The sequence below is a fragment of the Ursus americanus genome, chromosome 15, assembly GCF_024610735.1.
Source record: "Ursus americanus isolate L20-20 chromosome 15, mUrsAme1.1.p, whole genome shotgun sequence".
NCBI lineage: Eukaryota > Metazoa > Chordata > Mammalia > Carnivora > Ursidae > Ursus > Ursus americanus.
In genome coordinates, this window is record NC_142141.1 from 6,256,668 (window position 1) to 6,269,154 (window position 12,487).

The 12,487-nt window shown below is 39.3% G+C and overlaps 1 protein-coding gene across 6 annotated transcripts in view; it reads left to right on the top strand.

The window, feature by feature from the left end:
* Positions 1-12,487, top strand: part of FBXW11 (F-box and WD repeat domain containing 11) — a 117,932-nt gene that overhangs the window by 72,385 nt on the left and 33,060 nt on the right. For 4 of the 6 annotated variants that reach the window (XM_087867809.1, XM_045792106.2, XM_045792103.2 and 1 more), the window contains 2 exons: positions 2,745-2,807; positions 5,984-6,209. In XM_087867809.1, the coding sequence (XP_087723935.1) occupies positions 2,745-2,807; positions 5,984-6,209 (289 nt within the window). The remainder of the gene's footprint in view (positions 1-2,744; positions 2,808-5,983; positions 6,210-12,487) is intronic. The other 2 variants (XM_045792104.2, XM_045792107.2) reach the window with 1 other exon arrangement.

Consider the following 12,487-nt stretch of genomic DNA (forward strand, 5'->3'; position numbering starts at 1 on the left):
TTAAGAGATAGAAAAGGGGGATGTCCATTTCCAACAAACTTGGGAAAGCTGGATTAAACTAATTTAGCATGATTTAATTATAGAACATTACAGAGCCTTTAGTATCTTAATGAGATATATTGTAACTGTGTGGTGTGAAAGAGAGAGAGGAAGGGAGAGGGGAAAAAAAGAGGGGGTGAGGTTGGGAGGAGAGAGCATGCACAGGAACATACAGCATTTGTCACACTTAATTAGACCCTGGGACCCTTTTCACTCTGAGCATCTCTTGTGTCACCTGGAATACTCCTTGGAAATGACCCTCTGATCAGTGTAGCTTGAGAGCAGCATTTTCCCTTTGGCATCTCCTCCTGAAGGCTTTATAAGAAAAGTTGAAAAGGTATGTATGATGGGGGAGCTATTCCAGCCACCCCAGGGCTTTATTAAATACAGTTTTATTAAATTGTATATCTTTATTCTCTTTTATCAGGCCTTAAGAGAATAATTGCTTTTTTTATCAGAGGGGTTGTTTCTTTCTCAACTGTATAAATAAACACCATTTCTCTGTTTTGGAATGAATGAAAGGAAGAATTAAACTGTAAAGAAGGTTGTTTCTTATGTAGTCTGTGGGGACTTCTGACTTTTATTTCCTCCCTGAGTGAGGAAAGTATTTAGGTAGCTTAGGTCAGAATAGCTCTAGTGGGTTCAGACTCCTGTATAACAAAAGTTTTTAGTTTAAAACTCTACATTTATGCATCCCTCATACATTTCTTGCGGTGCCTGAAGATGGGGGCAGGGACTTCCCATCTTTCTTCTACTGTATGTACTTAACTTTTCATATTTCCAGTCATGCTTTCTTCTTCTTCTTCCTCCTCTTCTTCTTCTTCTTCTTCTTCTTTTTTTTTTTTTTTAAGATTTTTATTTATTTATTCGACAGAGTTAGAGACAGCCAGCGAGAGAGGGAACACAAGCAGGGGGAGTGGGAGAGGAAGAAGCAGGCTCATAGCAGAGGAGCCTGATGTGGGGCTCGATCCCACAACGCCGGGATCACGCCCTGAGCCGAAGGCAGACGCCTAACCGCTGTGCCACCCAGGCGCCCCGAGAAATACTACTTTTGTTTTTCTATTCTCCATCCTCTTCTTCCCATTCAGGATCATTTATCTGTCTCTACTCTAGACCTGTTTTGACCCCTTGGACACATTGCCTTCCTCTCTAGCTCGTGGTTGGCTTTCTCATACAGGGAGCCTGGCCCTTTTGCCCCTTTCACCCATTGCAGACCTTGGCGCCGTGGGGCTTATAAGATTTTATTGAGGGAGCCAGTGGATTTTCTTCATATGCAGCCATCTGGAGCTATTCTCTCAAAGTCTGAGGTTAGAAAAGTATGAAAAGATAGCATTTGGGGGAAAGTAGCATCTTCAAAGCAGGGCATGAACAGATTTTTTTGAATACCAGTTACACACCAGGCACTGTGCTGGGGAGTCTGAATCCCCACAACACTTTTATAGGGTTTTTATTTGTCCGTGGGAAAAACAGCTTGCTCAAGATCACACACACACACACACACACACACACACACACACACACACACGATGAGTGGCCAGATTGGAATTCCAACTTCTCTCTGGTTTCAAGGCCTTTGACTTCTGTACTGCATCATACTGTATCCTTCATCAGAGCTAGCTATGTGACCTACAGAGCACTAGTGTTCGTGGGTTTCTTCTGTCATTACCCACTTTGGGTTTTTCAAACAAATTGTTTGAGAATACTGTATGGGTCCAAACATTTTACAAATTGAAGAAAATAAAGGAAAAATGGAAATTTTGAGAGATAGGCTTTATCCCCAAAGGCAGTAACCAGAGTCGTGTAAACATTGATAAGTTAAACAGATCTGTAGGATCCTTTTGAATACTACTATGGAATGTTATAAATTTTATACCCTACTCTTAGTATTTTAGGTTTGGGAAGGATCTTAAATTGTTATTCCTTTCAGAGCACAACTCTCCCACTTTCCCTTCTCATTAAGTTTCCATTTAGCCATTAGGTAGGAGCTTCAAAAGGGAAAATCCAATCATGTATAATCTCCAGTTAATGGGCATCTATTGAGCGACTAGGTCACCAGAAAGAGTAATTACACAGTGCCTCTTTGTGCAGTAAACACAAAAATCAAAAGCTAATGCATTCCCAAGGCAAGCCAGATTGTTACTTGCTACCAGCATCCTCCTCTTCAGGGAAAAAGTTGGGGCACCCACCATGCTTGCTAAGGGAGATTGTAAAGCTGGTCCAGAAAAACAAGGTTATCAAGGGAGGAAAGAGAAAAGCAGAGAGGGCTTCCAGAGCTTTGTCATTCCTAATTGCTGATAATGGTTGGGATGGATTCCTGAATAGCAGACATTCTAGTAAATGTTTTGAGCAATCATCACGAACTTAGTGGGTCTCTGGGGCTTTTTGCCACAAGTGAAAGAATAACAGTGACCACTGAGGTAGAGCCTCAGCCCCAGTCCCCTAATTTAGCCTGTTTTCTAAGCATGCCCAGCCTTCATAAATAAAGACTTTATGCTTACTTTTGTCCAACACCTAACTGTACTGATTTATGGAAGATGAGCACAACCCTCTTGACTCAGAATGGCGTGTGTTAGTCACAAGCCAAAGAGCTCTGGGTTTGTGTCGGTACATTCTAGTTTGGGATTTCAAAATTATAATTTGGTGTAGTTATTTAAGGGATTTGCAAAACTTGGCATAATTCAAATAACCTGTTTTTCCCCCCTTAGAACACTTCAGTTATGGAGGATCACAATGAAGATGAGTCCCCAAAGAAAAATACTCTTTGGCAGGTAGGAATGACGACGCACAGATAAGATAGCAGTTGACTTACAGTAGATAAGAGGCTCCCTCAGCTCCTGTCCTCAGTAAAAACAAGAGCCAAGCGTTTTCCTTTGTGCATTTTTGCTAGTTTCAGAATTCACCCCAATTTGTCTTCTGTTCCTTAGGAAAGTGTCCTTATGAAGAGTAAAGAATTTTGGAGTTACTACAGAGATTCTCATGTGTCTGTAGCCTAAAATATTCAGTTTATTGCCATGGGCTAAGCCAAAGGTGGTGTCCTTTGTCACCAGAATATTACCATGCCATACCAGTATGTGTGTTGGTGATTTAGTCTCCCTCTCCTCACCCTTCTCCCCCATTTCTTGTTATTTTGCCCTTTCCTTTTAAACTCCCGTTTTCTTCTCTTCTGGCTCTGTTCTAGTCTCCCATTTTCCTCCCAACTCCCCAGGGTTTTTTTGTTTTTGTTTTTTTCTTTTTTGCCACTGTGGGGGTGTGGGCAATCGAATGTAAAGTTTCATGATTTGATCCTTTCATCAACCATTATGGTACAAATAACCTTTCCCTCATAAAGACACTTAAGGCAAAATAAACCTAAATATGAAGAGAATAATGTTAAAATATTCTCTGGTTTCATTTTATTGGAAACAAAAGGAGTAGATCAGTTAGTAAGGATAAAGTATGCCCAATAAATTGAAGATGAAATGAAACAAAGCAAAAACAGTGCCAGGAAGATGCTTCTGGTCCCAGCAGGTGGTTAGAAGTAGAAGTGGAAAATGTGCTGTAGAGTTGTGCATTTGTCACTATTTGGGGGAAGTGTGTGCAGACTGACTTATGTTCCTCCTTCCCATGTAGTATTTTCCAATAGGATTCTCTTCATTTACTATTGATTTTTCAGTTCACAGTGGCTCTTAACACTTTGGCTTTCGGTTTTTCTTTCGTAAGTTCTGTCTTTCAGTCAGCTCGTTAATGGTATGCCAGTGCTGTAAGGAAGCTAGGTGGTTAGGAACCCTTCTGTAAATGAAATAGTAACCCTTTTGCTTATCAAACGAGATAATGGATGTGAACGTATTTTGTAAATTATAAAGCAGTATACAAGTGAAGGTTGTTACCATCGTATTTAACCTGCTATGAAAGTAATTAGTCTGACAAGTTATAATGAACACAATATAGAAAGAAGAGGAAGGAAAACGTACAGCTCTTTTTCTCAAGATTAGGTACTTTTAGCATTTGCGTACATATCCTTTACTCTGTCTTGTGTGTTCCCCTTCACACAAATGACTGTAATTATAATGCTATATACAATTCTGCATCTTGCCTTTTGTTCCTTAACATTATTTCATACACATGTTCTCTTGTTATTAAAATCTTACGTTATAAACCTAATTTTAATGACTACGTTCTAGTACCCTATGTGGATGCATTATTATTTGCTTTAACCAGTTGTGTGTGGTTGGGCAGTTTATTTCTAATTTTTGTGTTAAACATTCTGGTGAACACCCTTATACTTAAAAGTAGTAAAGGTGCTCCTTATACCAGCAGATATTCACCACAGTGAGGAATTTTCATTTTTTCTGACTGTTTTGAATGTTGGTTTTTAAGGTCTGTTAGATAGAGGTCTTATTACAAGCCGCATCAAAAATTTCTGTTCAATGCTGCCCTCTGGTGGTACCCAGTGTCAGTGCGCTCTCCTTCCCCCAAATGACAAGGGGAAAAAAGTGGTACTCCTTGTCATTGAGCTCTTCCTCACCCAAATGACGAGGGAAAAAACATCCTCTAGAGAGGGAGTTGGTAAGATAAATAGGGTGGGAACTGAATGCCTTCTGACTATATACCTCTAAATGTGGACATAAAAACTTACTTCAGGCAGGTGTGATATATAAGATTTTAATAAGGAAGGCCAGGCTTCTATGAATATTTATGAAGGATGTCTTCTTTCTGGGGTGGATTCAGTCCACTCGAAATTAGGGGACATGGTGATAACAAAGCTCTTGATTCTTTCTGTGTAAAACCTCTGAGATAAGCTCCTAATGGAATTAATGCATGTTGGTAATGTAACTAGTTCTTCAGTTACCAAAATTCTCTTCTGTGCTAGGTTTTGGTATTACACATGAAGGAGCTATCAAAGGAGTGATGGGCAGATAGCTTGGCAAATGTTTGACAAAAGCATGGAGGTAATTTTGTTTTTAAACAGTGATGTTACTGAGCCTTATAGCATCAGTGGCAGTTGTGCTTTCAGTCTAGGGATTCCTTTTTTTTTTTTTTTTTTTAAATGCTGTTGTCAGACGCAGTGTATATAGTTTTCATTTGTAGAACAGTATGCTGGTTTTCTGCAAGGACCATGTAGATTTGTGGAGAAATGTACAGTTAGCATAGGAGTCTGTGGGATATCATAGGCAACTCTATAGGATAAGGATCATTTCAGGAATATGTGGTTTACCTTGGGTCACTTCTGGAGTAGGTGATCAATAAAAGGGATTGAAAGTCTAAACTTTTTTGCCAGCAGTTTGATAGCCCTGGAAACAGTTTGGAGATGGATCGGGTTTTTAGATTGAATTGCCTTCAGGTTTCCTTGTTAGATAGACCAGTGGTTTTCAAAGTGTGGTCTCTAAAGTGTGTTCTCTGGACTAGCAGCATCAGTACCACCTGGGAACTTGTTAGCAATGCAGATTCTCAGGCTGCATTCCAGACCAATAGAATGAGGACATCTGTGGTGGAGCCGGGCAACATGTGAGTTCAGAAGCCCTCTTGTTACTCTGATGCACACAGGTGCGAGAACCATTGGCATAGATGAATGTAGATTGACTTTGGTCTTTGGGGGAGTAAAACAATCATTGCTACTTGTCCAAGTTGAACAAGTTTTCTAAGATGGTTGTCTCTAACATTAGTTATCTAATACCCACATGGTTTTGAAATAAGCTTTGAAGAATGATGACTTGAGACACCATTTAGCTTTATAAATAGCTGTAAATTTGACATTTACTTTAGAGACCAATTTGAGGACACAGGCCCTGAAGACATTTTAAATTACTTTATGAATGAATTAATGAAGGAATGAGTTTGGCTTTAAGGTATAACTGGTATTTTAAGATTAAATGCACAGGGTGAAAAAATGTTTCCAATGAAATGCTAATTAGATTTCTTTTCCTTATCAAACTAATTAATTTTTTTCTTTATTTTTCTAAAATAGATAAGTAATGGAACATCATCTGTGATCGTCTCCAGAAAGAGGCCATCAGAAGGAAACTATCAAAAAGAAAAAGACTTGTGTATTAAATATTTTGACCAGTGGTCTGAATCAGATCAAGTGGAATTTGTGGAACACCTTATTTCACGAATGTGTCATTATCAGCATGGACATATTAACTCTTACCTGAAGCCCATGTTGCAGCGGGACTTTATTACCGCTTTACCAGGTAACTGTACTTGTCTTTTAAAAAGCTGAGCAGTGGAAGAATGTCCAGCCCGAGGGCCTAGGTGGAGCTGAGTAGATGTTTGTGAAATGGATGAATGAGTACAGTGTGACTACAGTGTGAGTTTCTTTGGGACCCATACTGTATTTTAACATATGGCACTTGAAAAGGAGTTACAATGTAGCATCTATATAGGAAATGTACGCAGTTTCTGCAATTAGTGGTGTTGGTCATTAGTCATACTATTGTTTCATTTAATTTAATGAGTTAATGCTATGCTGTTAGTTTTGATATAGTCTATATATATAATCTGTATTTTGGCTTTATAAATAATTTTTAAAAACATGAGACAATTTTTCCTACAGTGTTTATTTTTAAGAAGTGTCCCAAAGTTTAAGATATTCCTTTGTACCTGAAATGACATTTAGGGTAGAGAATGGCAAAAATATACTGGAAAAACTGAAGACATGTCTTTATTACATTTTTTTTTTTAAAGATTTTATTTATTTATTCGACAGAGATAGAGACAGCCAGTGAGAGAGGGAACACAAGCAGGGGGAGTGGGAGAGGAAGAAGCAGGCTCATAGCGGAAGAGCCTGATGTGGGGCTCGATCCCAGAATGCCGGGATCACTCCCTGAGCCGAAGGCAGACGCTTAACCGCTGTGCCACCCAGGCGCCCCTATTACATTTTTTTGAAACTTACTTCTGCATCTTCTCCCTCACTATTTCTCGCTCTTTCTCCCTTTCTCTCTCTTTCCCTGCCTCCCCCACACCCACATACTACTCTGGTTAAGTTTACTTTGATTAAAGAAAAAAAAGACGATTTATTTGACAGAGGCAGCAAGAGAGAGAACACAAGCAGGGGGAGTGGGAGAGGAAGAAGCAGGCTCCCTGCTGAGCAGGGAGCCTCACACGGGGCTCGATCCCAGGATCCTGGGATCATGACCTGGGCTGAAGGCAGACCCTTAATGACTAAGCCACCCAGGCGCCCCCAAAAAAGACTATTTTTTAGAATAGTTTTAAGTTTATAATAAAATTGAATGGAAAATACAAAGAATTCCCGTATTTTCCATATCTTCACCCCACTCCCCTATCACGTGGCTCATTTGTTATATAATACATAGGCCTACATTGATACACCATTATCACCCAAAGTCCATACTTTACGTTAGGGTTCACTCTTGGTGTTGTACATTCTATGGGTTTTGGCAAATGTATAATGATATGTATCTATCATTATAGTATCCTGTAGAGTGGTTTCACTGCTCTAAAAATCCTCTGTGCTCTCCCTATTCGATCCCCCTTTGAGTTTTGGTCACTCATTCTCTCTTTTCTCTCTCTTTATCCCTTCCTCTTCTTCCTCCTCCTCTTCTTATAATTTTAAATATAAATTTGGCTAGGTAAGATGGATTTCACTTCTGAAGAGAATGGTAGCCAGAATGTTTTCTTCTAATATGGTCAGTCTAGAGGTTACAACTGCCATGCCAGGGTAGACCTAGAAATGGTCAGGGATAAAACAGTGCCACTGCCACCAGCCCTAACCTGTCAGAGCTTCTGGACAGCTCTTCAAAGAGTAGCTCCTCCCTTAGCCTGTCTGTGATTTACAGTGCATCAGGACTCCATATTCTGAGGATTTCCATGGTAATATTTGGACCTGGGCTCAGGTCTCAGGCCAGCTTCAGATTTCTAATCTTTCTTCCAAAATGTGTTAGTTTACTTTCTACAATGAGAGTGTTTAAGGATATTTGAGAGTTAGCTTAGAAAATTTTGACTCTCTAGTTGTTTTTATGCTGAAATGTAGCATTGTTTGCCCTGTTTCATTCGTTAGTACTTCTAGAAAAGAAAATAAGAATGCTCTCTTTCTAGAATGGTATAGTATTTAATTGCTGGGAGGGATCTTAGCCATCCTTAATCCTCTTTCTCATTGTATAGACTAGGAAGCCAATGATCAGAGACATTGCGTGAAATGACAAAGATCATACACCTTGGTTATTGTGTTGATTATGTGGGTGATGGTGGGGGGCTGGTTCAAAAGTTAGTGCAAAGGCTAAAATCATTATAGTTAGGATTACTCAGGAAAATTCCTTAAATTGGCCCTAAGTCTAGAATATATGTTTACAACCCAGTTAAGTAGTAATTACTTTTACTTATGAGAGAGAGAGAGAGAGAGCGCGAGAAACAGGGTTTTAATTGTATGAGAGGAAAGAAGGTTGAGGGGGTCGGGGAGAGGGAGTTATAGGTGGGTTTCAGTAAGGTGAGTGGGCCTGTGGTGCTGCGTCTCTGGTATGTGCAGTGCCAGCGCTCAGAACCCCTGGCACCCAAGCCTTTCTGTGGCCTCAGGTTCCTTCTCGCATCAAGAAAAGATAGAGCAGTTTTTAAAGTGGTGATTGTACTGATCCTCATAAGTGATTTTAACTAAATGAAGTTATGCCTTCATTTTTCTCAGGCAAATCTGTTGTTTTTTTTGTTTGCTTTTTATTGTTTTGGATCTATTTCATTGTTGCCTGTAATTTACTTCTCAAACATTTTAGAGTGCCAAGAAACTCACCTTATATTCACAGAATATCCACGAGGTGGCACTGTTGAAGTTCTCTTGATTTGCAGAGTGTAGTTGAGAGGCAAGCCCTTCTGTTGGGGAGTGTACGGTCTTGGAGAAGGGACAGAACAGATGAACATGTGTTATGTATATAAATATGGTTAGTATAATTGCATACAATTCAGTTTTCATTACAGCAAATTTTAAGGTATTGTCCATATCTCTGTTAAAGTGGAATTTTGTGGTATTGAATATTACATGAAATGAATGGACCATTGGCTGGGACATGGAAATATTTTTGTTAAAATGCCATTTGTTTTAACAGGATTTGATCTGAACATATATACATATGTCAGTATATATCATACATATGAATCTAATAGCTGGGGACAAGCTGGCCTAGTTGATTGTGTTCGTGTCTAGTAGACTTGGATTAAACCTGGCATTAGTTCCTTAACACAGACCTTGCCTTAAGAGTATTAGGGAAGAAACAGGTCCATGTGTATGTTCATACTTACATTTAATAATGTGTGGAGCAACTTACTAATCACTATTCTAGTTTGGTGTTTAACTTTTACTGTAGATGATCTTGAGTTTGAAGTTATCCTCTGTTGAAACTGTCAACTTAAGACTTCTTTTGATTGTAGAAACCATTAATTCTATAAAAATTGTCTATAGTTCTCGCTTTTAAATGCTTACTGTGAATATCATACCTGTCAGTATAGGGAAAATGGAAAATGTTTGTGGTCTCTGGCTCCTTTTGGTTCAGTGGAAAAAGTGATAATTATGATATGCTTTTCTAAAAATCATGGTAAATGTTTAGTCTGCAATGTCAATTTCTGCAGGCTAAGTTTGTGGTTTGTGAGAACTGTTGTTAAAGGGAAAATTTATACCATTTGAAGTAGAGGCAGATTGTACTTCAAAGAGGATGATAAGCATTGGCGATCCTTTTGGTGAGGTGGCTCGGCAAGTAAGAACTTGGAAACACTTAGCTTCCTGGCCATGGTTTATTCATTTGTCTTATCCCCAAGTAAGGGTGATAAACCGTTATGGACTGTGAATGTGACAGATTAGATCAAAGGTCTTGGGAAATGGGGAAGAACCAGGGCGTAGCTAAGGCTTTTTAGGCTGGATGCAGGGCCGAAGACCAGCATGACAGTGGAAAGAGCTTGGGGTATTGGATTTACACAGCCCCTAAATTTGAATCCCAGCCTCTGCACTTAGTAGTTATATAAGCCCACTCTTTAGAACCTCAGTTTCCTTTTCTGTGTGGGAATAATAATACTTCATGGAATATTGTGAAGATTAAAAACAATGTATGTAATATGCCTGACATCTGGTGGGTATTCTGAAGATGGTAGCTTTAAAAAAAAGAAAAAGAAAGAGAGAAAAGAAAGAAAGAAAGAAAGAAAGAAAGAAAGAAAGAAAGAAAGAAAAAAAGAAAAAAAGCCTGGAGAGGCAGGAAACACCTGCTCCTCCAGAGGTAATAAGATTTGTTGCCAGGAAGTTTTAATTATTCACCCGCTAATTTTTGAATTGATTCATCTTGACATCATATAGGTAGGTGTTTGTTCCACTTTTTTTGGTACAACAAAATGTTGGACTTTGTGACCTGAGTGTCATTTCAGTTCAATTCCGTCTGAATCTTTGGTCCGTATATTCCAAGTTAAAGGCATCCATTGACGTACTGTTGCTGTCAGCATTGTTTTTTCTTTCAAAAGGTTTCTGACTTCAGATTTTACAACTAGGTCTGTGACTAGGAAGGGACACAGGAGTGGCTGGGGGAGGAAGTTTCTTTGCAGCTGCTCTTCGAAATGTGTTTCTAAAATAATAAAAGTTACTGTAATTGTATGATCTAAGCAGCTGTGTTAAAACTGGCTGTAGTCAAGGGCATTGAACTGACATTATACAGTTGAGTTTCATTTTGATATAGTGTTATTTACATATTGAGCTTTGAAATTTGTGCCTTTTAATTGTTTTAATGTATTATTGAAATTTTCCCAGACCTTCATCTGGTGCCTATAATTAGCAACAGAAGCACTTCTTCAGCGTTGTGTGTGCCGTATTCTGGCCTCATTTTCTGAAACCATAATGTGTCCTCTTGTTGCGTTGGGAAGGGGGGTGGTGGTGGGAGATGGGGGTCTCAGCAAGATAGAGTCAGAGAGAGCCAGATATTGGTACCTAAGAAATGCTTAGTTTTAACACCTCAGAGCACTTTGTAGCTGGAGCAAATGGACCACCTTACTTAAGTAACTTCTTTGTCCTGAATAGGCTTGAAACAAGAAAGTTTACATGGCCTGCATGGCTCCGGGGATAGCTCTTCTAAGGTGTTCAGATAGAGGTTGTGGGATTCCTATACCCTAAACATTTAAGGGAACGTGAGACTTACACCAAGAGTGGGCTTAGTGCTTTGCTAGAGAAGGTATGCAACATTTTCTCTGCAGAAAAAAACAAAGAAGAGCAACATTGCTTAGCTTCTTTGACCAGTGATATCAGCTAAGGGGATTTAGGGATGAGGGAAGGAGAACAGAGACTGACACTTAGCAAGAACCAATTCTGTATCTGGCTCCTTAATAACCTCCTCCTGTTAACTTTCCCAGCAAGGCTAAGTAGTTCAGGAAATGAGCATACTGAGAGTAGCTGTCCCAGAGGGTTATTGTGCAGACTATATCAGATCATCTGCTTTAGCCATTTAATATCATTTTTATTTTATGGAAGACTTAGATCCAAAAAGGAGAACTGATGTGCTTCAGCCCGGGCTATCTGACTCTACAGCCAGTGCATTTACCAAGAGACTAAAACATGCTGCCTCCTAGAATGGGGATATGAATTTAAAATACTATCCGAGGAAAGTAAATGTCATAGAGATGTTACTGAATTGGAGTGATGGCATCTGAAAGAGGAGGAAATATGTGTTAGAGATTTTCTTATGCAGAAGCTCAGCGATAGTCTCATGGTGAACTATTGAAGGGGGAAAAAATCAAAGAGGACTAAAAAGGGTACCATGGCTATAAAGCAGTAGTTCTCAACCTTTCAGAATTATCTGGTGGCACTTCTTAAAAATAGAGATTCCTGGTACTCACCATCTAAAGATTCTTATTCAGTAGACCAGAAAAAATGTCCAGGGAATCTGTTTTTGTTGCTTGTTGTTTTTGTTTATTTGTTTTAAAAAATCACTTGCCCTAAGTGACTCAGTTACAACTGCACAGGCTTCTGAGAACAGCTCCTAGACCACCCAAGCAGGTGGAAGATTTGGGATGCTACTTTCCCAGTTCATAGTCAGACCATGAGGATGTTGCAGTCATTGAGGAAGTTGCATTGAGAAAGTAACGATCTGAAGCATTCTTGTCTCCTATTCATTCCCTCTCTTAGAGAGCAGGGGACTCACGAGGGAAATTGGTTAGGGGTGTGTTTATAACCAATTAGGGTTTGGTTGATGATAGGGCAATAACCTAGACCTTGAAAGGTGACTGTGTTCTCATAGGATGTGTAGAAACTAGAAGATAGGTAAGTACCCAGAATTAGAAAAATTCAGAGAAGAGCTAAATCTATTAGCTCATGACTAGAGACATTACAAGAAAATATGAATGTAGAGGTCTGAGAGATCCTGAAATGTGAAATTCTTGTTACTGATTTGTTAGTCCTAGCAGTGGAGAGCTACAAGCAGGACTTCCCTGATTTTAAATGAAGATGGAAGAAAGGGGCACATGATCATGGAGATAAACAAAAAGGAAACCAAAGACC